General features: G+C 41.4%; 1 protein-coding gene across 2 annotated transcripts in view; it reads left to right on the top strand.

The window, feature by feature from the left end:
• SH3BGR (SH3 domain binding glutamate rich protein) overlaps positions 1-26841 on the top strand; it is a 62047-nt gene that overhangs the window by 20660 nt on the left and 14546 nt on the right. For both annotated transcript variants that reach the window (XM_058732044.1, XM_058732043.1), the window contains 2 exons: positions 23312-23386; positions 24009-24101. In XM_058732044.1, coding sequence (XP_058588027.1) covers positions 23312-23386; positions 24009-24101 — 168 coding nt within the window. The remainder of the gene's footprint in view (positions 1-23311; positions 23387-24008; positions 24102-26841) is intronic.

Here is a 26841-nt window from a genome sequence, read left to right on the forward strand (position 1 = left end):
CAGAGCCTAATACGGGGCTCGAACTCATTAATGGTGAGATCATGCCCTGAGCTGAAGTCGGACGCTTAACCAGCTGAACCACCCAGATGCCCCATAAATGATGATCTTTAAGTTAACACGATTTTTAATATATTCCTTATTCTGATGAAGTCTTATGCATAGAGATAATGCAAGGTTTTTACTAAAGTATGTTCCAAAACTATGCTTTTCATATTTTTGCTATATTTTTCTATATTTTATACCTTGTTGTAGTAAGTTTTACAATACTGAAATTAAGAAATACTGCACTCAGTAATTTTAAATACACTAAATAAAGATGTACAAATTTGAGTTCCCAGATTGTGTTTATGAAGTTATTTTTTAATGAACTGACTTGTTATGTGACTTATTTTAGTTAATTTTACAATACTATATCACCCTATTTTAATTCTATTTAAAATGAGTTGAACTTTGCTTTTTTATCTGGTAAAGAGGGGGGAAAGTAAAATCTAGACACAGTCTCAGCGGGTTTTTTTTTTCTTCTGGTGTTGTCTCATCTTTGATTACGTAAAATTATTTCAGTTTCCTACAGAATTATGCTAATGAAGCTAATATTAGGAATTTGCCTACTGGAGATCACTGATCTAGCTTCAGTCTCTGCACCAAATCACTGCATCCTTACTTCTCCCAAGATCTCACACATGACTGTCCACAGATACAAGACAAGTACACATTTGTTTGATTCATGTATTTCTTAATTTGTACTCAGCTTCATTTCAAAAATGATTTGTGATGATTGAGTCCAAATTAATTCTCATTGTAGGAGAAACACCTCAAAATGCTACCTTATAGAGATGGGTTGGTCTCAGAGGCACATGGCCGTGCTGTCTTTCATATGTCAGCATTCTTCAGGTAACGCCATTTGGGACCTCTTAGTGCTCAGGTTAACATGTGCGAGTCTAGCCCCAATTCCTTGTCCAAAGGTAACATGTAGGTTTCACAGTTGGTTAATGGGTTTATAGGAGGAAGGAAATCTTCCCTTTTAGTGAAATACCTTTCTGGCCTGAGTCAACTTGAATGCAACACATTTCAAATGCCGTATTGACAATTAAAAAAAGGGTATTACATGCAATCTAATCTTTTTTAATGGGTGTAGGAGTTTGGTATGAGGGTTTTATTTGGTATAGGAGTTTGTTAACTGGGTCCTATTAGTTTAGTTATTATGTTTAAGACACGGTGCCTTGGTGTTAAGGTATATTTCTTGGTGGGGACGCTCAGGTGACTTGTGTCTTTTTTTTTTTTAATTTTTTTTTTAACGTTTATTTATTTTTGAGACAGAGAGAGACAGAGCATGAATGGGGGAGGGTCAGAGAGAGGGGGAGACACAGAATCGGAAGCAGGCTCCAGGCTCTGAGCCGTCAGCCCAGAGCCCGACGCGGGGCTCGAACTCACGGACCGTGAGATCGTGACCTGAGCTGAAGTCGGATGCTTAACCGACTGAGCCACCCAGGCGCCCCAGGTGACTTGTGTCTTGAAGATAGGAAGGAAGGGTAGAGGGAAGACTGTTTCAGGCAAAGGGAAGAGCAAGTGCAAAGGCCCTGAGGCAGGAAAGAACCTGGAAATTGTAAGAGCTGCCACGAGGCCGGCATTGCCAGAGTGAAGGGTGGGGGTACCACAGGAGGTGGGATCTGCGGGTGGGCAGCCCATGGGCCACAGCAATGTTCCAGATTCTATCTCAGGTGCAGTGGAGATGATGTAAGAGGTTTAAGTGGAGAAGTAGTCTCTCTTTTGTTTGTTTTTGTTTTATTTTATTAATTATTATTATTATTTTAAAATATAATTTATTGTCAAATTGGCTAACATACAGTGTGTAAAGTGTGCTCTTGGTTTTTGGGGTAGATTCCTGTGGTTCATTGCTTACATACAACACCCAGTGCTCATCCCAATAAGTGCCTTCCTCAATGTACATCACCCACTTTCCCCTCTCCCCCACGCTCCCATCAACCCTCAGATTGTTCTCTGTATTTAAGAGTCTCTTATGGTTTGTCTAGTGGAGAAGTATTCTTATCTCCTTCTTGAAAACTCATTTTGGCTACTATGGGATAAATGGACTAGAAGGGTACAAACTGTCTTGGCAATGGGTGAGATATCATGGCGACTTGGACCAGGGTGGTGGGATAGAACGATACAGAGTGGAGATTTTAGGGCCTGTTTTGGAGGAAGACTTGGTAAGACTTGCTGATGGATTGAATGTGGGGGTGGGGATGGAACGAATGAGTGTTTCTAGCCGTTGGGTATAGACATTCACTTTGGTTGGAGGTGCCATCTTTACAGGGGGGTGTTAAGTTTGAACAAGACATCTAAGTGAAGAAGTGAGGTAGACAGTAGTGAATTGATCTGTGTCTCATTGAGGTCTGGTGGAGGAGGCATATGGGGAATCCACTAGCATGTGGATGGGGCTAAAGTAGAGAGGGGGTCAGTAGCAAGGAGGCCCGGCTTGGAGGTGCTCCAAGCTTAAAGCGTAGAGGATAAGCGGAGGCCGGTTGAGGAGGCAAAGGTGGACAGTCTTGAGGCATGAGGAAACCCAGAGCGTGTGGTGTTAAGGCAGCCAAGGGGGAACATTTTTCACACAAGAGGGTCTGATGCTTCCGAGAGATTGAGTCAGTGAGGACAAAAAAGTGACCATTGGCCTAGAGAACACAGAGGTCCTTGGGAGCCATGTCAGAAGTAGTCTCTGAGGAGGGGTGAAGATAGAAGCAAGATTGGGGGCGTTGAAGGAGAGCTGGTGGTAAGAAGGAGGAATTACATATGGTCAGTTATCTCTGGGGAGTTTCCCAGGGACGGGAGAATATGGCAGCAGCATTGTTTTTAAAGCGTCTGCACATTACTGCTGCGGGAACGTTGGGTCAAGGCGCTTTGAGCTGCTGGCGCCAGGTGTCCTTGCCTTCTCTCTCCTGCCACCTGCTGGACAGACTCCTGCTACTTCTCATCCTCCCCTTTCCAGGCCCCAGACCAGTGGGCGGTGGGAGGGGAGTCTAGATTTTACAGCTGAAGACCCAGTGGGGGGTTTTGTAAACAACAAAGACTTTTCTATTTCAGGTCAGTGGTAGTCTGGCCAAGCCTACGAAGGAGGATTTTCCTTTAACCTTTTATAGGTCAAATTCTTAGAGCCCCCCTCTTCCCCAGGAGTCACAGTGAATGGGGGGCAGAGGGGCAGCAGAGCAGAACACCCTCTCTGTTCACAGACCATCCTGGGCGTCATGTTCTTTCCATTTCTTTTCTTGTAATGTGCTGTTTTTCTTAATGATCATTTCTTACTTTTTATAAAAGTTTGTTTATTTTAACGTTTATTCATTTTTGAGAGAGACAGCGTGAAATGGGGAGGGGCAGAGAGAGAAGGAGACACAGAATCCGAAGCAGGCTCCAGGCTCCCAGCCGTCAGCACAGAGCCAGACGTGGGGCTCAAACTTACGAGACGACGCGGGGCTACGAGATCATGACCTGAGCCAAAGTCGGACGCTCAGCTGACTGAGCCATCCAGGTGTGCCCCACTAACTCTTCAATTTTCTAATCTCTTCACTTTCATTTTCTGTGTTTTTGTCTTTCTCTCCCTTCTGGGACATTTCTTCCACTTTTTTTTTTTAAATTTTTTATTTTTTTTTTTTAATTTTTTTTCAACGTTTTTTATTTATTTTTGGGACAGAGAGAGACAGAGCATGAACGGGGGAGGGGCAGAGAGAGAGGGAGACACAGAATCGGAAACAGGCTCCAGGCTCTGAGCCGTCAGCCCAGAGCCTGACGCGGGGCTCGAACTCACGGACCGCGAGATCGTGACCTGGCTGAAGTCGGACGCTTAACCGACTGCGCCACCCAGGCGCCCCAATTTTCTTCCACTTTTTATACCACCTTCTATTTTTTCCCCTATCGATCTTGTTTTATTTCTCACAAACTTTTTTTTTTCTCTTTGGTTTTCTCTGGCTACTCCCTTACCAAATAGCTTCCTGTTCTTGTCGTACAGGTTCATTATTTTTCTTACCTCTGAGTTTATTAAATATGGTTTTTCTTTTTACACACTTTCTTCAACTCTCTGCATTCTCTCTTTGTCTAAGTGTCCCCTGTCTCTGTTTCCTTTTTATTTTTATGTAAGATGTTTTTCTCAGATGTGTGGGGACCCTTGACTGTATTTAAGATCAAGGTGCTAAAAGGCTGAATGGATGCTCTCTATCCATGGTCATGACTGTCCGGGTGGTAGACTTCCCCATGGGATGATTTAGAGAGGACTTACTGGCTTTCTGTTAGGGATCCTGTACCGTGGGCTTTTTCGGTTGGTTCAGGTGAACTTCTCCAGGGAGGAATCTTCCATTTCCTGAAGTGGTAGTGGGGGTGGTGGTGGTGATGGAGGTGATGATGGTGGAGGTGATGGTGTTAGTGGGTGTGGAGGGATAGTGGTGGGAGTGATGGCGGTGGTGATGGTGGCGGTGGTCGTGGAGGTGATAATGGAGATGACGACTGTGGTGGTAAGCGGAGAGTAATTCTGGTTGCCAGTGTTCTGGATGCAGGTTGGGAAGGGGGATAGGAATGTCTTCTTTTTTATGACGTGGACTTCTCAGGTAGATCCTGGGTCCCCACCTCAGCTGGCCTCATGATCAAGAGGTCAGAGTCTTTCTGGTTCAACTTGTGCAGAGACTAATCCTCTTTGAGTAGGCAGTTGCCTGCCATCCAGGAATGTGGAGGGAATCTAAATCTGCTTCTCATTCCCCCTCATCCCTTTTTGTAAGAAATGATGTCTTAGATTTTTTGAGGTTAAGCCAATTATTACTCAACCATTTCCTTTTCTGCCTTCAAAATTTGTGCACTTTTTTTTTTTTTTTTTTTTTTTTTAATGCAGTAGCCTCTCACTTGTTCTTTTTGTCCTTGTAAGTTTACCCTTTAAAAGAAAATGTCTTTGGGGCACCTGGGTGATTCAGTCGGTTGAGCGTCCGACTTCAGCTCAGGTCATAATCTCGCGGTCTGTGAGTTTGAGCCCCGCGTCGGGCTCTGTGCTGACAGCTCGGAGCCTGGAGCCTGCTTGGGATTCTGTGTCTCCCTGTCTCTCTGACCCTCCCCCGTTCATGCTCTGTCTCTCTCTGTCTCAAAAATAAATAAATATTAAAAAAACTTTTTTTAATACAACAAAATGTCTTTTTTAAAACACGTGTTTATTTTATTTATTTTGAGAGAGAGAGAGAGAGTGAGTGCAAGCTGGGGAGGGGCAGAGGGAGAGAGAGAGAGAATCCTGAGCAGATTCCACACTCATCGCAGAGCTTGATGAGGGGCTCAATCTCATGACTATGAGATCATGAATCTGAGCCAAAATACAGAGTTGGTTGTTAACATGCTGAGCCATCCAGGTGCCCTGAAAATGTCTTTGCTGTCATGTCAGTGGGGTTCCGGGAAGGAGCCAAGGCAAGTAGCTGCATTTAATTTTCCACAAATAACTAGAAACTGCCTCTCATTTTCAATGACCCCAGTCTTCTCATAAAGTATCATCCTCTATTCTTCTATTAAGTTCTTTCCATATGTCAGTTAATTCTATCTAATTTATTTCAGTTATATAATGAAATTAAATGTCTAATTTTTGATTGTCTTTTTAAAAACACTATACTGAGATGTAATTTATACACTACACAATTCACCCAGTGAAAGTATACAATTGACGGCTTTTTAGTATATTCACAGAGTTGTGCAACCATCACATCACCATGATCTACTTCCAGAACATTTTCATCAGTTACTCCCCAAAAACCCCAACCTCCACTAGCTGTTACCCACCCCCCCCAAAAAAAAACTACCCATTCTCTCAGCACTAAAGAACCACAAATATACTTTTTTCTATGTAGATTTTCCTCTTCTGGGCCTTTTGTATAAATGGAATCACACAGCATTTTGTTCTTTGTGCCTGTCTTCTTTAACTTAGCATAATGCTATCAAGGTACATCCATTTTCTGGTATATATCAGGACTTCTCTTTTATGCAGATAACATTTTATTTTGTGGATAGACCAATTCTCTTTATCCATTCACCAGTTGATGGACACTTGAATTGTTTTCATTTTGGGGCTATTATGAGTAATGCTCTTACGACCATTTGTGTATCTTTTGTTTAATTTTATTTTAAATGGTGCTATTTTTTAGTAGAGAATCACTTGTATAGGTTTAAAAATCCAGGGGCGCCTGGGTGGCTCAGTCGGTTAAGCGTCCGACTTCAGCTCAGGTCACGATCTCGCGGTCCGTGAGTTCGAGCCCCGCATCGGGCTCTGGGCTGATGGCTCAGAGGCTGGAGCCTGCTTCCGATTCTGTGTCTCCCTCTCTCTCTGACCCTCGCCCGTTCATGCTCTGTCTCTCTCTGTCTCAAAAATAAATAAACTTAAAAAAAAAAAATAATAAATAAATAAATAAATAAATAAATAAATAAATAAAAAAAAATCCAGGTACCTGAGTTCTGCTTCAGACCCACGGATCCTGAATTGCTGGGGAGAGGCCGAAGGATCTCCATTTTTAAAATGTTCTTTGATTTAGGGGTGCCTGGGTGGCTCAGTCGGTTAAGCATCTGATTTCGGCTCAGGTCATGATCTCATGATTCATGAGTTTGAGCCCTGTGTCAAGCTCTGTGCTGACAGCTTGGAGTCTGGACCCTCCTTTGGATTCTGTGTCTCCCTCTTTCTCTGCCCCTCCCCTGCTTGCCCTCTGTCTGTCTGTTTCTCTTTCTCTCAAAAATAAACATTTAAAAAAAGTTAAAAAAAAAGTTCTTTGGTTGATTCTGATGCACACTTCTGTTTAGCAGCCACTAACCTAGGGACTCATTTAAATATTCATGTACGTGCCTCTCCAAAATGAATGCGATAACATATTTGCTTTGGTTAAAAAACTTGTAGAGAAACTATGAGGTCATTTTGCTTCCTTCCTTCCCTGGAGACCACAAACATCATGAATTTTTAAAAAATTATATATAAAACTATATGTAAAAACTGTATATTTATCTGCTTAAGCAGTACATATGTTTTGTATTTTCACACCTTTTTTAGAATGTTCTATAGCTGGCTCTTTAAAAAAACAACATTATGCTTTGAGATGTATCTACACTAACGTATGTAAATCTGTTTCAGCCTCTGCTGTGTTTTATCTTGTCCCATTTAAAAAATATCTAATCTTAATTTTTAAATCCTGCCTTGATTTGTGCTTAAATACTGTCATGTTACATGAAATTCTCTTTAAGGCGAATAAAGGGATGGCCATGGCATTATAAAACCCAGTGTAGCGAGAGCTAAGAGACCATCCAGTCCAGATTCTTCTCTTCCAGAGGAGGGACTTGAAGCCCACAGGGTTTACACATACTCCACTCACTAGCGGCATAGACTGTGCTAGAATGGTGGTGTCAGCATTGCTTGGCTTTATAGGTGTTTATGCATGCACACATGGAGAAAGTCCTTCAGGTGTCCTTTGGGAAGACAGACACTTCATGATTTATGGAAATGATATTATTTGTCACAGTGTCATTTTGTAGTAAACAACACTGTGGAGAAGTAGCAGCAAGGAAATTAATCTAGCTCTAAAAATAGACACCTTGACAATTACATAGAAAATGTATGCTTATAAAATATTAAGTATTATACACCACATTTTTGCTTTTAGAATATTGTTCTTGTCTAAGGCGGGAGCAGCAGGTCATTTTCCCCAAGAGGGCCTTGCAAGTGAGCACTGGCTCCATTAAGGCAACTTTAGTTCTTTTTTTTTTTTTAATTTTTTTTTTTTCAACATTTTTTTATTTATTTTTGGGACAGAGAGAGACAGAGCATGAACGGGGGAGGGGCAGAGAGAGAGGGAGACACAGAATCGGAAACAGGCTCCAGGCTCCGAGCCATCAGCCCAGAGCCTGACGCGGGGCTCGAACTCACGGACCGCGAGATCGTGACCTGGCTGAAGTCGGACGCTTAACCGACTGCGCCACCCAGGCGCCCCAAGGCAACTTTAGTTCTTTAAAGCCATCTGGTCATATCTGATTAAATGAGCATCATTCTTAATACCACACTTCAGGCAAGGCTTTGATTGCATAACCAGTTTCCAGTTAATGCCCTGGCAATAAGGAATACACATCCTTCTTTTTTTTTTTAATGTTTATTTTATTTTTGAGACAGACAGACAGAGCATGAGTGGGGGAGGGGCAGAGAGAGAGAGAGAGACCCAGAATCCCAAGCAGGCTCCAGGCTCCGAGCTGTCAGCACAGAGCCCGACGCGGGGCTCGAACTTGTCAACTGGGAGATCATGACCTGAGCCGAAGTCGGATGCTCAACTGACTGAACCCCCCAGGCACCCCAAGGAATACACATTCTTACTGAACCCAGGCAAATAACTATATTGCCCTGAAACATGGAAAGACTTAACAAGAATCTTCGAATTCTGAAGGAGTCAGGCAGAGAGAGTATCACTTACAAATGTCTCATTTCAACTTACAAAAATAGAGCCTCCTACATTGTTGAGATTTATAAAAAGCTTAAGAGGAAAGACAGAGGGTTTCCTCATATGTCCAGAAAATAGGACATTAAAATAATGTCAACAGTATTCTAAACAAAACCTGTCCTCATCCATCACTGATTCATTCAGGTCTATGTAATTAATTCTTGTTCCACTGGACCTGCGGTTGGTAGTTTCATGAACCCATCTGCTTCTCAAGCGAAATTCTGGAAATCCTGACTCAGTCCACTGGTATGGTATCAGTGATCTTTGAGCGTTGCCATCAGAAGCCTATCCGAGAAAGCACCTGCCATATAATCCTTTTCCATGGGGCTCTGGGTCATTCTGTGTGGCAGGTGAGGCATTCTGGCTCCCCGCGGACTGGAAAAGCTTTCAGGGAAGCATCCAAATAAAACAAGCTAAGAAAAATCTCTGTGGATGACGACAAAAGACTTAAAATAACTGTGGTTAATTTTATAACTGATAATTTTCAAAGGTGAAAGATTTTATGGGAATTATAACAAGAATAATGGCCCGGTATGAACATTTGGTTGTTTCTGTGGCGTGCAAAACAAAATAATAAAGTCAATCCGAAAAGTTTTAGACAAAGTATCTATAAACACAATCACTAAACCTATTTTCAAAGAAGATAGCAAACATTATATTTTATTTGCAAAAATGGATGAATAGCGGAAAACTTTAAAAAAATTTTTAATTAATTAATTTTTCATTCATTCATTCATTCATTTATTTATTTAATATGCATCCAAGTTAGTTAGTATGTGGTGCAACAATGATTTCAGGAGTAGATTCCTTAATGCCCCTCCCCCATTTAGCCCATCCCCCCTCCCACAACCCCTCCAGCAACCCTGTTTGTTTTCCATATTTAAGAGTCTCTTATGATTTGTCCTCCTCCCTGTTTTTATATTATTTTTGCTTCCCTTCCCTTATATTCATCTGTTTTGTATCTTAAGTTCCTCATATGAGTGAAGTCATATGATATTTGTCTTTCTCTGATTTCGCTCAGCTTAATAATACCTTCCAGTTCCATCCACATAGTCGCAAATGGCAAGGTTTCATTCTTTTTGATTGCCGAGTAATACACCATTGTATATATATACCACATCTTCTTTATCCATTCATCCATCGATGGACATTTGGGCTCTTTCCATACTTTGGCTATTGTCGATAGTGCTGCTATAAACATGGGGGTGCATGTGTCCCTTCGAAACAGCACACCTGTATCGCTTGGATAAATGCCTAGTAGTGCAATTGCTGGGTCGTAGGGTGGTTCTATTTTTAGTTTTTTGAGAAACCTCCATACTGTTTTCCAGAGTGGCTGCACCAGCTTGCATTCCCACCAGCAGTGCAAAAGAGATCCTCTTTCTCCGCATCCTCGCCAACATCTGTTGTTGCCTGAGTTGTTCATGTTAGCCATTCTGACATGTATAAGGTGGTATCTCATTGTGGTTTTGATTGGTATTTCCCTGATGATGAGTGATGTTGAGCATTTTTTAATGTGTCGGTTGGCCATCTGGACGTCTTCTTTGGAGAAGTGTCTATTTATGTCTTTTGCCCATTTCTTCACTGGATTATTTGTTTTTTGGGTGTTGAATTTGATAAGTTCTTTATAGATTTTGGATACTAACCCTTTATCTGATATGTCATTTGTGAATATCTTCTCCCATTCCATCGGTTGCCTTTTAGTTTTGCTGATTGTTTCCTTCTGTGTGCAAAAGCTTTTTATTTGGTGAGGTCCCAGTAGTTCATTTTTGCTTTTGCTTCTCTTGCCTCCAGAGACGTGTTGAGTAAGAAGTTGCTGCGGCCAAGATCAAAGAGGTTTTTGCCTGCTTTCTCCTCTAGGATTTTGATGGCTTCCTGTCTTACGTTTAGGTCTTTCATCCATTTTGAGTTAATTTTTGTGTATGGTGTAAGAAAGTGGTCCTGGTTCATTTTTCTGCATGTTTCAGTCCAGTTTTCCCACCATTTGCTGAAGAGACTATCTTTATTCCATTGAATATTCTTTCCTGCTCTGTCAAAGATTAGTTGGCCATACATTTGTGTGTCCATTTCTGGGTTCTTTATTCTGTTCCATTGATCTGAGTGTCTGTTTTTGTGCCAGTTTTTTTGTTTGTTTTTGTTTTTGTTTTTGTTTTTTTAGAGAGAGGTTGCAAGTGAGCAAGGGGCAGAGAGAGAGAGAGAGAGAGAGAGACAGAATCTCAGGAGGGACAAATACAGATATAGAGGGAGGGAGTGAGAAGCAGGGCTCACCTGAAGCGGGGCTCATGCTTTTTACCCAGAGTGGGGCTTGAGCTCACCCCAAGTGGGGCTCATGCTCACCCGATGTGAGACTCGAACTCATGAACCGTGAGATCATGACCTGAGCCAAAGTCAGATGCTTAACGACTGAGCCACCCTGGCGCCCTGAGGAAAACTCTTGATGTAACACAATTACCCGGAAACATACTAGACCACGAATATACCCAGCATATGTGCCATGAAATATACCACGAATGCCAAGCACATTCTTACCATATATGGTAGGAATATATCAATAATATTCAGTAAGGACATTCAGTAGGTCTGGAGTGGATCCTAAACACCTATATATTAATAAAAGTATGTGAGTAGGTGATGGGAATACCCAATTGAAAACTACTGTTCCAGTATATGCTAGATTGAAATGAAAGAAGTAAAGATATGATCAAGTTAGGATTTAAAGCAAATTACTGAAGTTATGACTGATAACCTATACCACGGTTGTCAAATGTCAGGAAAAGAAGCACTAGGAATCAGTGTCTCTGATACATTATTTCAGGCACGGGAATATTACTAAGCTATCAACAGCAAACATCCACTTATATATATAATTAGATTGCCTCTAGCTGGTGGAGAGGAAGACAGCCATGCCCACCTTAGAGCACTGTTCATACACCGCAGTGGGGGGGACGACTGGGCGTCAGAATCCTGTATCCCAGGGAGGCTCTAACACTCCCAACAGCAACACCCACATTGCTCAGAAGAGCCTTCCAGACCCTCTGGCCAAGTCAGGCCACGTCCTCTTTGGGAAGGTGGCTTTGCTCTTGGGACACGCCCCCGTCTGATGAATGACACACAGATGACGCACCTGCATCGTGTCATTTTGGGCTCCAAATGATGTGTGATGAAAGTTTTGATACCCGTTTTCTGGCATGATCGGTGAGCTCCCATCGGAAGCAGTTTTGAGTCCCGGCAACAATATCTCAGCCAGCGAGGCATTTCCCGGTGACCTGCGGGAGGAAGAGCCGGCGACCAGGTGACTGGGGCGCCTTCTGCCGAAGGAGATGCGGAGAAACCTCGGGGGCGGGGAGCCGTGAGAGGCCCGAGTCTGCGGCACAAGCACGTGTTCTGGGACTTCCTGACCTGACACTGCAAGGTGAACGACAGCGTGGACACAGGGGAGGCCCGATGGTGGTCCCCATGGTGGTTCCGCAGGGGGAAATACACGGAACAGGAAATAGAACCGTGAAGGAGACACCATGCGTGGGAGCCAGGAGTCTGGAATTCGGACGCAGGAGGCCCGACCTGCGAACACACGGGGGTTCCAGGAAGAACAGAAGTCCCGATGGAAGAGAAGGAATTGTGAAGGGCACGCGGGAGGGCCCGCCAGGTGAAGATGCTGAAGCCCCTGGTCCCCTGAGCGCGGGAGCCCGGAGCGGAGCCGTCTGCGGACCGGGAAGCGGGGAGGCGCGCCCGAAGGTGGCGGTGGCGAGCAAAGGGCTGATGTGAAGGGGGAAACGAAGGCCCAGAGCCCTGCCCAGGTGGGAGGGGCCCCCAGGAGGTGTATTTCAGCCTGGGGTTGGGGAGGTCGGGGAGTGATGGGGAGCAGGCCGGAAGCGGGGACCCTGTGCCCCAGCTGCACCCGGCCTTTAGCCCTGCAGTGATCAGTGGTCAGCAGAGGTGCCTGTCCCCGGGCGGGGCAGGGCGCGAGCTGGGGGCGGGGCCGGGAGCGGCTCCTCCCCAGGGGGCGGGGTTAGGGCTGCCCTTCAGGAGCACCGGAGAGCTGTCAATGCTGTTTGAATCCAGGCTACCTCCAAGATCAGTTAAGCCAAACTACTAGTTTGTGAGGCACTTCTGTAAGGGAAGACACTGTGATGATAGTGACATCAGGAAATTTAAACTATCTCAGAAGAATCCAGGAGTTGTGGAAGGGACTATGTAAAGATGGACTTACGGGGGAGTATCTATAATGGGTGGAAATATGGAGAAAAGAAAGGAAATGCAGGTGTTCTGCAAATGTCGCTTTAATTGGAGGAAGGCAGGTAAGCCATTTTGATGGGGGTCCATTATATCACATAATTGTGATAAATTAACAGGGAGCTTTAAGTTTTATGGATAGGAAACTAAGCAGCAGTGAAAAAAACCACTTCAGAACCGTTAGATGAACAAGGTCGAGGGCAGAGCTGAGGAAGACAGAATGAAGAAACTTAAGCCAGGAAAGTAATGAAAGGAATAGAGTGGAAAAGACAGATGAAGAGTGAATTAATATGGCAGAAGGAATTGAATTCACTCTATCAGTTGTTCCAATGAGTTTGAAGAGGCTGAAACTTCCTGCCACCCCCTTTCCCTCCACCCCCGAAAGAAGAAAAATAAAAGAAAAAAGACAAGTCAGTTTGGATTCTTGCATAGTTGTTCCACAGCTGATGAGAGAGGGGTGTTAAGATCCTAAATAAGTCAAGAGAAAGACAGGTATCATATGATTTCACTCATAGATGGAATTTGAGAAACTCAACAGAGGAACATAGGGGGAAGGAAAAAAAATAAGATAAAAACAGAGAGGGAGGCAAACCATAAAAGACTCTTAAGTACAGAGAACAACCTGAGGGTTGTTGGAGGGGAGATGGGTGGGGGGTGGGCTAGATGGGGGATGGGAATTAAGGAGGGCACTTGTTGGGATGAGCACTGGGTGTCATATGTAAGTGATGAATCACTGGGTTCTATTCCTGAAACCAAGACTACACTGTATGTTAACTAACTCGAATTTAATTAAAGAAAAAAAAAGATCTCCAACTACGATTGTGAGTTGTCTGCTCCTCCCTTTAATCCTGCCAATTTATGCTTTGTGTCGTTCATAACTCGGTGGTTAGGCACATTCATACTGATGAGTGTTATGACTTCCTAATGGATTGACATTTTTATCAACTTCAGAGGTCCCTTCTTCGGTCTCTGGTAACTCTCTTTGTCTTTCTGTTTTTTCATCATGATATTAAATCCACTCCAGACTTCTTGCGGTTCGCGTGGTGTATCTCTTACCGTCCATTTACTTTCAACCTACCTGTGCTTTTATTTTTATGGTGTGTCTTTGTCGACAAGGTAGAATTGATGCTTGTGCATTTTCATTCATTCTGACAGTCTCTGTGGTGGCACCATTTAGTCCATTGATTTTTAAGTAATCATTGAATTGGTTTTGTTTAGATTATTACTATTAGTTTTATTATTTGTTCCCTTTCATTCCTTAGTTTGATGTCATTTTGCTTCCTTTCAGGTTATTTGAGTGTATTTTAGAATTCCCTTCCAATTTACCTGTTGGATTTTTGGCTGTACGTCTTTGAACTACTGTGTGCCGACTGCTCTAGTGATTGTAGTGTATATTCTTAGCATTTCACAGTTTAGTTAGAGTTAGTATCGTAACACTTTATAATATGTGGAAGCATTGCAGTCCTATATGTGCAGTTACTAGCCTCGTCCTTTATGCTGTCTTGGCATGTGTATTACACTTGTGTATACATCAACTCTGTAATATTGTAATTTTTGCATCAAACAGTCCTATGTATTTTAAAGAAAGCAAGAGGAAGAAGAATCTTTTCTATTTACCCAGACTTTAAAAAAAAATTTCTGATGCTTTTTATTCTTCCTGAAGAGTCAAGTTTCCATCTGGTGCCATTTCGGCCCCAAGAATGTACTTTAGCCTGGTGTATTGTTCTAGAGTGCATGTTTGCTGGCAATGAGTTTTCTGTGTGTGTGTGTGTGTGTGTGTGTGTGTGTGCGTGTGTGTTTAAGTGTCTTTATTTACTTTGAGAGAAAGAGCGTGCATGTGAGTGAGGGAGGAGCAGAGAGAGATTGGGAGAAAGAGAATCCCAAACAGGCAAGCTCCATGCTGTTGGCACAGAGCCCCACTTGGGGCTCAATCCCATGAACTGTGAGATTATGACCTAAACTGCAACCAAGAGTCAGATGCTTAACTGACTGAGTCACCCAGGCACCCTCTCTTAGTGTTTCTTTCTTTTTTTCTTTTCTATTTTTTAACTGAAGATGTCCTGGCTTTCATTCTTTTTTTTTTTTAATTAAAAAATATTTATTTATTTTTGAGAGAGAGAGAGAGAGAGAGAGACAGAGTGCGAGCAGGGGAGGGGCAAAGAGGGAGGGAGACACGGAATCCAAAGCAGGCTCCAGACTCCGAGCTGTCAACACAGAGCCGGACGCAGGGCTTGAACTCACAAACTGTGAGATCATGACCTGAGCCGAAGTCGGACGCTTAACTGACTGAGCTGCCCAGGTGCCCCTTGGCTTTCATTCTTGCAGAATGTTTTTAATGAGTGTAGAATTCTTAGTTGACAGTTTTTTTCTTTCAGCACTTTGAGAGAGAGAGAGAGAGAGAGAGAGAGAGAGAGAGCACTCAGGGGAGGAGCAGAGAGAGGGAGAGGATCCCAAGCAGGCTCTGCATTATCAGCGCAGAGCCTGATGTGGGACCTAGTCTCACAAACCGCAGGATCATGACAAGTTGAAACCAGGAGTCGGATGCTCAACTGACTGAGCCACCCAAGCACCCCTCTTTCAGCAGTTTATATGTGTTTTTTGCTTTTGTCTTGTGGTCTCTACTTTTTTTTTTTTTTAAGTTTATTTATTTTGAGAGAGAGAGAGTGCATACAAAGGAGGGACAGAGAGAGGGAGGGAGCATCCCAAGTGCACACACCATTTGTGCAGAGCTTGATGCGGGGCTCGAACCCATGAATGGTGAGATTATTACCTGAGCCAGAGTCATACGCTTAACTGACCGAGCCACCCAGCTGCCTCTGGTCTCTATACTTCTGATGAGACATTGCAGATTCTTTGAATCCTTGTTCCCTGTATGTGATATGTTATTTTTCTCTGGTCGCTTTCAAGATTTCTGTTTCGCATTGGTTTTCAGCCATTTGATTATGATGTGCCTAAAAATGATTTTCTTTGTACTTATCTTTATTGGAGTTTGCTGAGATTCTGGACTCTGTAAAAATATGTCTTTCACCAAATTCAGGAACATTTTAGCCATTGTACTTTCAAATATTATTTCTGCCCCATTTGCTGTCATTTCTCCTCCTGAAACTCTAATTACATACATGTGAAAACTTTTGTTATTATTCCATACTTCCCTGAGGCTTTTTTCATTTTTTTTAATGTTTATTTATTTTTGAGACAGAGAGAGACACAGCATGAGCAGGGAAGGGGCAGAGAGAGAGGGAGACACAGAATGTGAAGCAGGCTCCAGGCTCTGAGCTGTCAGCACAGAGCCCGACGCGGGCTCGAACTCACGAACTGTGAGATCATGACCTGAGCCGAAGTCAGACGCTTAACCGACTGAGCCACTCAGGTGCCCCCTTTTTTCATTTTTAAAATATCTGTTTCTCTCTGATCTTCAAATTAGATGATTTCTCTTTCTTTCTTTCTTTCTTTCTTTCCTTATTCATTCATTCATTCATTCATTCATTTACATTTTAGAGTGAGTCGGGGGAGGGGGAGAAGTGAGGGGAGAGAGAATCTTAAGCAGGCTCCACACTCAGTGCAAAGCCCAACTTGGGGCTCGATCCCACGACCCTGGGATCATGACCTGAGCTGAAGTCAAGATTCAGATGCTCAACCAACTGAGCCACCCAGGTGTCTCCAGATTAGATGATTTCTGTTGATCTTATCTTTTATATTCACTTATTTTTTCCTCTGTCATCTTCCTTCTACATTTTGCATCTAGTCTAGTGAGCTTTTCACTTCAGACATTATCCTTTTTCAGTTCCAAAATGTTCCACCCGTTTGATTTTTATAATTTTCATTTCTCTGCCGATGAACACTTTTCAATCGTCTTAATCATTGCAAGCATGTTTTCCTTTAGTTCTTTCACCGCGAGTAGAATGTTTGCCTTGACATCCTCGTCTGCTAATTCCAACCTCTGGGTCCTTCCACAGAGGGTTTCCACTTACTGTTTTGTTTTTTTTTTTTTCTCTTGAAGAAGGGTCATAGTTTCCTTGTTCTTTTTATGTCAAGTATTTTGGATTGTGTCTGGGACATTGTGAATGTTGTGTTGTGCAGACTGTATTTTGTTACATTCCTCTGAAAAATGTTGATGATTTTATTCCAGCATACACTTAATCTGTGGGACTCAGATTGCAAACTCTATGTTTCTGGTAGCAGCCCAGATCTCAGCTGAGTTGTTTTTATTTTAGCCAAATCAGTCCCATGCATGCATGGTTAGGGGCCCACCTGGAGGTTTTGCAGCGTTTGGACACAGAATTTGGGGCTCCCTCTCTCCCGTCTTCTGTCCTCATCTCCTGGTAGCTGTGGTTGCCCCAAGTTCTGCTTTCTGATTCTTCAGGCCAAAAATCCTGAGGTTTTTTGTTGTGGTTTTATTTCCCCCGTAACATTGGCTTATTGTCAGACTTAAAAGCCCTGAAAACAGGAACTCACTCAGTGTCATTCTCATCTTTTTTATTTTTTAAAAATTTTATTTACTTATTTTGAAAGAGAGATTGAGATCAAGCAGGGGGAGGCACAGAGAAGAGAAGGAGTCTCCTCCCTGTCAGCCCAGAGCCCGACGCGGGGCTCGAACTCACGGACCGTGAGATCGTGACCTGAGCCAGAGTTGACTGTTTAACAGACTGAGCCACCCAGGTGGCCCTCATCTATTTTTTTAAACCATTTTAACCATTTTTTTTAAATTAAAAAAAAAATTTTTTTTTAGATTTATTTATTTTTGACAGAGAGAGACAGAGCACAAGCGGGGAAGGGGCAGAGAGAGAAGGAGACACAGAATCCGAAGCAGGCTCCAGGCTCTGAGTTGTCAGCCCAGAGCCCAACGCGGGGCTCGAACTCATGGACCGCGAGGTCGTGACCTGAGCCGAAGTCAGATGCCACCCAGGCACCCCTTTAACCATTTTTTTTTTTTTAATTTTTTTTTTCAACGTTTTAAATTTATTTTTGGGACAGAGAGAGACAGAGCATGAACGGGGGAGGGGCAGAGAGAGAGGGAGACGCAGGATCGGAAACAGGCTCCAGGCTCTGAGCCGTCAGCCCAGAGCCTGACGCGGGGCTCGAACTCACGGACCGCGAGATCGTGACCTGGCTGAAGTCGGACGCTTAACCGACTGTGCCACCCAGGCGCCCCTTTAACCATTTTTAAGCGTACAGTTCCGTAATGTTAAGTAGATTCACAATGCTGTGCAAAAATCTCCAGAACTTTTTCACTTTGCAGAACTTTATACTCCTGCAACTCCCAATTTCCTCCTCTCCCCAGTCCCTGGTCACCAGCATTTCACTTTCTGTTTCTATAAATTTGACTATTTTAGGTATGCCATATAAGTCGAATCAAAAACATTTGTCTTTTTGTGAGCGGCTTATTTCATTTGGCATCATGCGATCAGGGTTGCTCGGTGCTGTGGCCCGTGACAGGATAACTTTTCTTTTTAAGGCCTCATGATACTCCCTTGGACGTATATACCACCGTTTGTTTATTCATTCATTCACGGATGGACATTTGGACTGTTTCTACCTCTTGGCTGTTATGAATAATACTGCTATGAACATGAACATGCAAATAATTTTTATCATGTTAAGTATCAACTCCCTCTTGAATCTTCTTACTTTGGTTCGTTTTCCTATTTTTCCTTTTGTTCTGTTTGTTTGTTTGTTTGTTTGTTTGTTTGAAGTAGGCTCCGCACCCAACGTGGGGCTTCAACTCATGACCTTGGGATCAAGAGTTGCATGCTCTACTGACTGAGCCAGCCAGACACCCCTGTTTTGTTTTGTTTTGTTTTGTTTTATCTTTTAAACTCAGAATTTATAGTCCTTATCTGTTGGAGGGTTGGGTTTAAAAGGAGATCACTTGGCTATAATGGAATTGGGATTGACAGTGAAATTGGATTTTATTAACAAAGATTGAGCCATATGTTATATATAAGAGCATAATAAAACAATCATTCAAAGAAAAAATTGAAATAAAGGGATGAGCAGGCACATACAAACAACAAGAGAGCTGGAGTGGCATTGATATCAGATAAAGAGGAATTCAAGGCCAAAAGATTTAACTGGGTGAAAAAGATATTATATAATGAAAAATGATAAAAACCTATGAAGAAAATATAGTAGTCTTTATCTTTATGGATCTTGCTAAACAGCAGTCAAGCACATAAATCAAAAACTCCTAGAAATACAATGAAAACTTGTTAAAAATATCTTTCATTAAGTATGTTGTACTTGTTACTTATCAGACACTATTTTAAGCATGCACACAACTATAATTAGAAACTTCATTTAATACATATGTATAGGAAATACATCCACACGAATAACAGTATGTTAGATAGATATTAATAAAATATATTCTTCCCTTGTGCTTACTAAAACCATTTCCATAGCTATCATACACCGGGTCACAAAGAAAACCTTTGTAAATTTCAAAAGGGGATGATTTTACAGACTACGTTCTTTTTTTTTTTTTTATGGCTTTTGGAAAGCCCTTTTTATTTTATTTATTTATTTTTTAATTTTTTAAATATTTACTTTTGAGAGAGAGAGAGAGACAAAGCATGAGAGGGGTGGGGCAGAGAGAGAGGGAGACACAGAATCCAAAGCAGGCTCCAGGCTCTGAGCTGTCCATACAGAGCCCGACGCCGGGCTCGAACTCATGAACTGTGAGGTCATGACCTGAGCTGAAGTTGGACACTTAACCGACTGAGCCACCCAGGTGCCCCTTTACAGACTGCATTCTTATCCCAACTACAGAATCACAATCTGAAAGAAAAATATTGTAAAAAATTAAGAAATAAACGTACAGTATACCATTTCAAATAACTCCATATCCAAAAAAAATTTAGCGCTGATATTACAGATCATCAAGTAATAAGCAAGAGAGATTATTTCATACCCAAACCCCAATATAGAGCCAGATCTCTGTACAGAGTGAAATTGTTAACTTTAAACACTCTACAAAACCAAGGTAAAAGCTTAGTAAAATAAATATTCAATTTAAAAATTAACAACAGGAGGGGTGCCTGGGTGGCTTGGTCAGCTATGCATCTGACTTTTGATTTCGGCTCAGCTCATGATCTCAGTTTGTGAGATGGAGCCCTGAGTCGGGCTCTGCACCGACTGCACAGAACCTGCTTGGGATTCTCTCTCCCTCTCTCTGCCCCTCCCTTTCTCATGTGTGTGTGTGCACCTTCTCTCTCTCTCTAAAAAAAAGTAACAACAGGAAAATAAAATTAAAAACTAGGCAGTATGAACCAATAAAAAGAAAAACCAGGGGCACCTGGATGGCTCAGTTGGTGATGATCTCATAGTGGGTTCGAGCCCTGTGTTGGGCTCTGTGCTGACAGCTCAGAGCCTGGAGCCTGCTTCAGATTCTGTGTCTCCCCCTGTCTGCACCTCGCCTGCTCATGCTCTGTCTCTCTCTCTCTCTCTCTCAAAAATAAATAAACATTAAAAAAAAAAAGAAAAGAACAACCAAAATAAATACAAAAGAAGGAGAAAGTATGTGTCTGTGTGCCTATGGACATGTGTATAGGTACATATATATAATTTATATGTGATTTGAAGAAATGTAATTTGAATGTACATATATGTAATTTGATTATATATAGTTTTAACAGAGAAATGAAATAGATAAAACCCCTCACCAGTTGACATATTACTTAGAATACTTTCCATTATACGTAGATCAATTCCTGTTATAAATACTGAGGGGAAAAGTCTAAAAATGTTAACAAATGTATAATGCAAAGCAGAATTTATTCTATTAGCATAATTAATTACACAGAACTGATTAATGGAGAAAGCCTATATGATTCCATAAGTACAAAGAAGAGATTTGATACAATTCTTCAAATATTCCTAGTTAAAATTAAAATGGATTAAAATATAAATAGAAAGAAACTAATTAACCATGATAAAAACCAATTATCAAAAGGCAACTGTGCCACAATGAATCATGAAATGTTGAATCAGTTCTTTTACAATTAGAAGCAAAACAGACATGCCTGTCATCACTGTATTATTATTAAACTTTGTTTTAGAAACTGTATTTATTATAGTAATGTAAAAGAAAGAAAATGTCTTGTATATGTAATATGTAAGAAATTTAAAAATTATCTTTATTTGTTAAATTTTTTTTGATGTTTATTTATGTTTGAGAGAGAGAGAGAGAGAGAGAGAGAGGGACAGAGTGTGAGCGGGGGAGGGACAGAGAGAGCCGGAGACAGAGAATCGGAAGCAGGCTCCAGGGTGAGCTGTCAGCACAGAACCCGACACGGGGCTCCAACTCATGGAACTGCGAGATCATGACCTGAGCCGAAGTCGGATGCTCAGCTGACTGAGCCACCCAGGCGCCCCCAAAATTATCTTTATTTTTATATGATGTAACCGTACACCTGCAAATCTCAAGAAACTCCAATAAAATCTATTAAAATTAATATGAGTTTATTAAATTTCTGGATAAAAGAAAAACACTAAAAAATTAGGAGTTCTTTGGGGCACCTGGGTGGCTCAGTCGGTTGAGCGTCCGACTTCAGCCCAGGTCGTGATCTCTCAGTCCGTGAGTTCGAGCCCCGCATTGGGCTCTGTGCTGACAGCTCCAAGCCTGGAGCCTGGAGCCTGCTTCAGATTTTGTGTCTCCGGCTCTCTCTGTCCCTCCCCTGCTCACGCTCTGTCTCTCTCTCTCTCTCAAAACATTAAAAACGTTAAACATAAAAAAAAATTAGTAGGAGTTTTCACTTATATCAACAATAATGGATAGGAAGTTGCAGTGTAAAAATCAAATCTTCACAGTGGTGATAAAACTCTGTGAATGATTTAGGAATAAATTTATGAAGAAGCATACAGGGCTTCACGTTATAAAGAACATAATTTTACTCTGAAGGACGCCCACAGCTACTAAAGTAATAGCCCTACAGTGTCTCTGGGTAGGATGACTTTATAAAAAGAACTGAAAAATTTCTAAACTAATAAATATGTAGTGCCCTTTTAAACAAAAGCTTATTTTTTAAAAATTTGACACTAGGAAAAATGACCTTAAAATTTATTGGAATAATAAATGTCTGAGAAGAGCCAAGAAAATTTTTACAAAGACTTTGTGTAGCACCTTGCCTTTCTGAATCTTAAAAGCTACACTGATAAAAGCAGTATATTGGCATGGGAACTGATAAATACATTCATGGATATGCCTATATATTCATATATAGAATTGTGTATTAACAGATCCAAATATATACATAAAACTTAACAAATGACAAAAACATCTTAGTTAAATGGGAAAATGATGGTATATAAATAATGCAGACATATTTTGCTGTTTTTCTGGATGAAAACAGAGCCCTAATTTACATTATATACAAAATTAAGTTCTAGATGGATTAGGCCTCCAAATGTTAATAACTCATGTAAAATAATAGTGCTGCATTTCAGAGAATAAAAATTAGATAAATTTTTTTTTTATAAAAGGCTAAGAATTAAAAAAACCCAAACTTGTAAAACTTTATAGACTAAAAATAAAAGTTGTAACCTGACAAAGAGCTAATATTTCTATCATCTAAAGAACCTCTAGAAATTGACAAGACAAACAACTCAAGTAAAAAGGAGCAAAACATATGAAGGCAAGTATCTGAACAGGAAAAGTAAGTGGCTAAAACTTGTGAAAAATATGCTTTTCTCTTTTAGTAATTAGGAAACTGTAAATGAAAACAAAAATGAAATTCCATTTTCTCCCTAACACTTTGGCAGAGGTCAAAAACAGAGATCATCTTCATTGGCCTTCATGGCCTCTGTCTTCATGATAAAGGAAGAGGACATTCATATATTTACTATGGAATATGAATTGCTACAATTTCTTATTTTGGAAATAAATCTAAAAAAAAACCCCACTGTTCAGCTTAGTATAGTGTTGTTTGTAGAAGCACAAATATATGTAAACATTTTGAACAACCATCATCTAGGAAATATTTGGATAAATTATATATGTAATATGCAGCAGATGCTAAAAATACGAAGTTAGAACCATCTGAATTAACCTGGACAAATGTCCATGACATATTAAAATAAACAATCAAGTTATACCCTGTGTTCCCATGTCTGTTTTAAAAAACACAAAAATAAAACAAAAATAGCAACCAACCAAAAAAAAAAAATAGCCTCTCGATATGTATTAGGATAGATTTAGGTATGTATCACAGTTTAGTATTGATTATCATAGGAACATGTTACTGGAGGGTGTGTCTATGGCTTAAGTGCCTCTGTAATGAAAGTAACTGATTTCTCCCCCAATTTTATTGAGATATAATTTACATGTAACATCGTATTGGTTTCAGGTGTACAACGTAAGGATCTGATGTGTGTGTATGTTGTTACATGCAAGTTCGGGGTGGAGCTAGGTCTACACGTGTAGACTTCTTCTGCCTTGACTTTCTTTCTCTAGAGTGTGAATGGTAATGACCATGCTCCTTATCAGGCTACAGTGTTGTTGTAAGGATAAAATGTGGGCTGAAGACAAACATAATTTGAATAGTTAAAAGGTGTTAAAATGCAAGCTATTATCCTCAAGAAAATTCTCAGTCTCAATTTATATGACACAGGTGACGAAATCATCCGAGGAAGCATCTTCCCTTCCCAACGGTGATGTCGTGGGAGAGGTGCAGAGCGCCACAGAGGTAAGAGTTGGGGTCTTGAACCATCTTCCCTCAGACCAGCTTGCTCAGAATGTCTACATAGTTCTCATTTTTCTGTCATTCTCCTCTACATAGATAGAATATCTATTTATCTATGTATCTATCAGTTATCATCATCCATCATCCATCCATCCATCCATCCATTTACTCATTTTCTGTCTCTATCTATCTATCTATCTATCTATCTATCTATCTATCTATCATCTATTTACCCTCTATCATCTTTTTTACTCTCTAAAATTATAAAGCCTGCCTCTACTCAAGCAACAGAAAACAACTCTACCTAAACATTGAATCCTTTGGAGTTCTCTTCATAAGCCTTAAATGGGTGGATTATAGCTCCTCGTTAGTGAATCTGTTACTCTACCAGGCATATGAATCAGGTCTATTGACTTAGAACAGCAGGTGCAGTGAGCAATATTGGGGGTTGCGGATCCTAAATTGTAGTAGCCAGGTGACCTCATAAATAGGAAGTCTGTGTTTGCTTTGTTTATATACTGTGTTTACTTATTATCCAAATAAGAAAACCAAAGCATGTGCAGCTTGGTTTTCCCTTGAAAGCTTATCTAAGGTTAGTGATACCATGGGTTTGCTTTATGACCAGGCAACAGAGAAGGCTGAAGAAAGTGGAGAAAATGAGGCACAAAAAGAGGACAATGAGGATTCGGGCAACCTGGCTGAGTCTCCAGAGAAGAATGTGAGTGTTTGTCTTTTTTTTTTTTTTTCACCATCATTTCACTGGATTCGGTTCATCAAGCTTTTTCTGAGCTCCTCCCGGGTGCCAGGAATCTTTCTGGGCACACAAAAGTGAGCGCGGAAGCCCGGGGCTGAGGGTTTAGCCAGGGAGGAAGCAGGAGGAAGTGTTAATGACTGTGGTCAAGGCAGAGGGCTAAAAGGAAGTGGGGGAGGGACCCTGAACCCAGGCCTGGAGGGACAGGCTAGACAAGGCTTCAGTTATCTTAGTTGTGATGTTAGGGTTGGGTTAGGTTCAAGTTCTCTCTAGAACAAGGGACCTCATTCCTTGGTCATGAGTAATGACGGATTCCCAGCAAACACCCACCAACAGCACTGCCTACTAGGGACACAGAGGTAAGGGGGTGGGGGCATTTTGTGGGAAGCCAACAGGAGCTGAGGATAGAGAAGGGCCCTTGGGGAGGGAAGGCCACCCAGTTCTGATGCAGTCATGGGAATGTGACCTGCTTCAAGGCCTGTGATCTAATTCTAAAGGGGGTCTCAGTCAGGGGGTCACAGAATAAGGGGCAGGGCAGGGGGGTGTATGGGAGGGAAGGGGAGACTGTGGTTCTAGAATGGCCAAGCAGAGATAAAGGGGGATCAGATGGGCTACTTAGTCAAGGAATTCTGAAAATGTACCTGGGAACCCAGGTAAGGGGAGACCCCGGTGCACGGGGAGCTGACTGGGGGGGTTGCTGGCCTCCTTCTAGAGTCTCAGTGGTGTAAACGCATTGGGCCACTTGTAACAAAAACTGTTGACTGAGTACTGATGGTTTGCATTTTTACCTACTTACTGATTCTGGGAAAGGTGTTGGACTCCCATTCCCAGCAGATGGAATGTGGTTAGGAAGGACACTAAGGAAGCAGGCTATGGAAGACTGGGTTGGGGCCGGGGGCGGGGGAGGGGGCATCAATTTGTTGTTATCTTAAGGGATTTAAATTTGGGAGGGGCCGGGTCAGTAAATTCCTCATATTAAAGATTGCTGTTTCAAAGTGTTGATTACTTAAGACTCTTTGAAGTCTTTTGTTTGGAAGAAAGATAAAACCTTTAATCCTGACCTAGAAGTTAGATGGGGTTTGACAGCAGCCTATATAATTCAGAAATAATAAATGTTAAGTTATATATAGTGACCATTTCATTACCTTGAAATTTGAAAATCCATGTTTTTATAATTCGGGCTTTACAGGAATTGCCTAATGCACTCCTACAGTGTTATTGATTTACACTTGGAAATTCAGTTTGCTTCTTGTAAGACAGACAAAGATAAGAAACTTTATACCGTAATTCCTTTCTCCTGGGGACCTAGAGGAAGGTAGCATTTTCATAACCAGACCCTGGTTTCTACAGCAAGGATGGGTCTGCTTTATTTTTTTTTTTAATTACAAAAAAAATTTTTTTTAATGTTTATTTATGTTTGAGAGACAGAGAGAGACAGAGTGTGAGCAGGTGAGGGAGACACAGAATCTGAAGCTCCAAGGCTCCAGGCTCCAAGCTGTCAGCACAGAGCCTGACGTGGGGCTTGAACTCACGAACTGTGAGATCATGACCTGAGTGAAGTCGGATGTTTAACCAATTGAGCCACCCAGGAGCCCCAAGGATGGGTCTACGTTAGCTTCCCAGCTACTATTTAGTGAGGTACTAAGCCATCTGGCCTGGGAGTTCTCTTTATTACTTTTTTTTTTTTTTAATTGTGAGCCCTTTACAAAGTAAGTTGCAATCTTGTGAATCCTGACAGGAATTTAAAAAAATTATTTCTGTCATTTTTGCCTGTGCTATGATGAAGAAAAGACTAAGTAAAAAACATTTTAATTTTAGATGATTGTATTAGTCACGTTAATTATCAAACTCACTTTTGAACTCTTTAATAACATTTAGTCTACATAAGGACAGATTCTGACATTTTCCCATTTGACAAATGATCCATGCTGTGTGACTCATTTTAATTCAGTTAAATAAAAAAAAAAAAAAAGAACCCATGATTTGTCAGTAAGCATTACAAATGGCACAATAACGTGATTAGCTCTGGGATTGAATATATAAGAAAATGGATTGAAATTAAAATTTCTTCTAATGTTTTATATGTTTTTGAGAGAAACAGAGCATGAGCAGGGGAGGGGCAGAGAGAGAGGGAGACACCGAATCCGAAACAGGCTCCAGGCTCTGAGCTGTCAGCACAGAGCCCGACGCGGGGCTCGAACTCACGGACCGAAAGATCGTGACCTGAGCCGAAGTCTGATGCTTAACTGACTGAGCCACCCAGGTGCCCCTGGATTGAAATTTAAAAAGGAGACAAAACTATCTGATACTTAGAATGCCTGTATTTTGTACTTAAAGAACCTCCCATCTGTTTTAGTGGTTTTGGGGTTTATTTTTAAAGGTTAAGCTGGGAAGGCCGTCCAGGCTGTTTGACATAACATCTTTTGGCCTGAAGTACACTCAGGCTTGGATAAACTAATCTGTAACAAACAGAAAAGCCAATTAGATTGTTGTGTTTTACCCTTTAAACATTGATTTTCAAAGTACTAGACATATTCTAGTAGGTTCTTTTTTTTTCAATATATGAAATTTATTGTCAATTTTTTTTCTTTTTTTTTTTTCAACATATGAATCTAGTAGGTTCTTTTAGATATTACAGCTCAGAAAAAGCCAATGCTTTTTTAACTTTTTTTTTTAATGTTTATTTATTTTGAGAGCGAGAGAGAGA

This window comes from Neofelis nebulosa, chromosome 5, assembly GCF_028018385.1.
Source record: "Neofelis nebulosa isolate mNeoNeb1 chromosome 5, mNeoNeb1.pri, whole genome shotgun sequence".
NCBI classification, from domain to species: domain Eukaryota; kingdom Metazoa; phylum Chordata; class Mammalia; order Carnivora; family Felidae; genus Neofelis; species Neofelis nebulosa.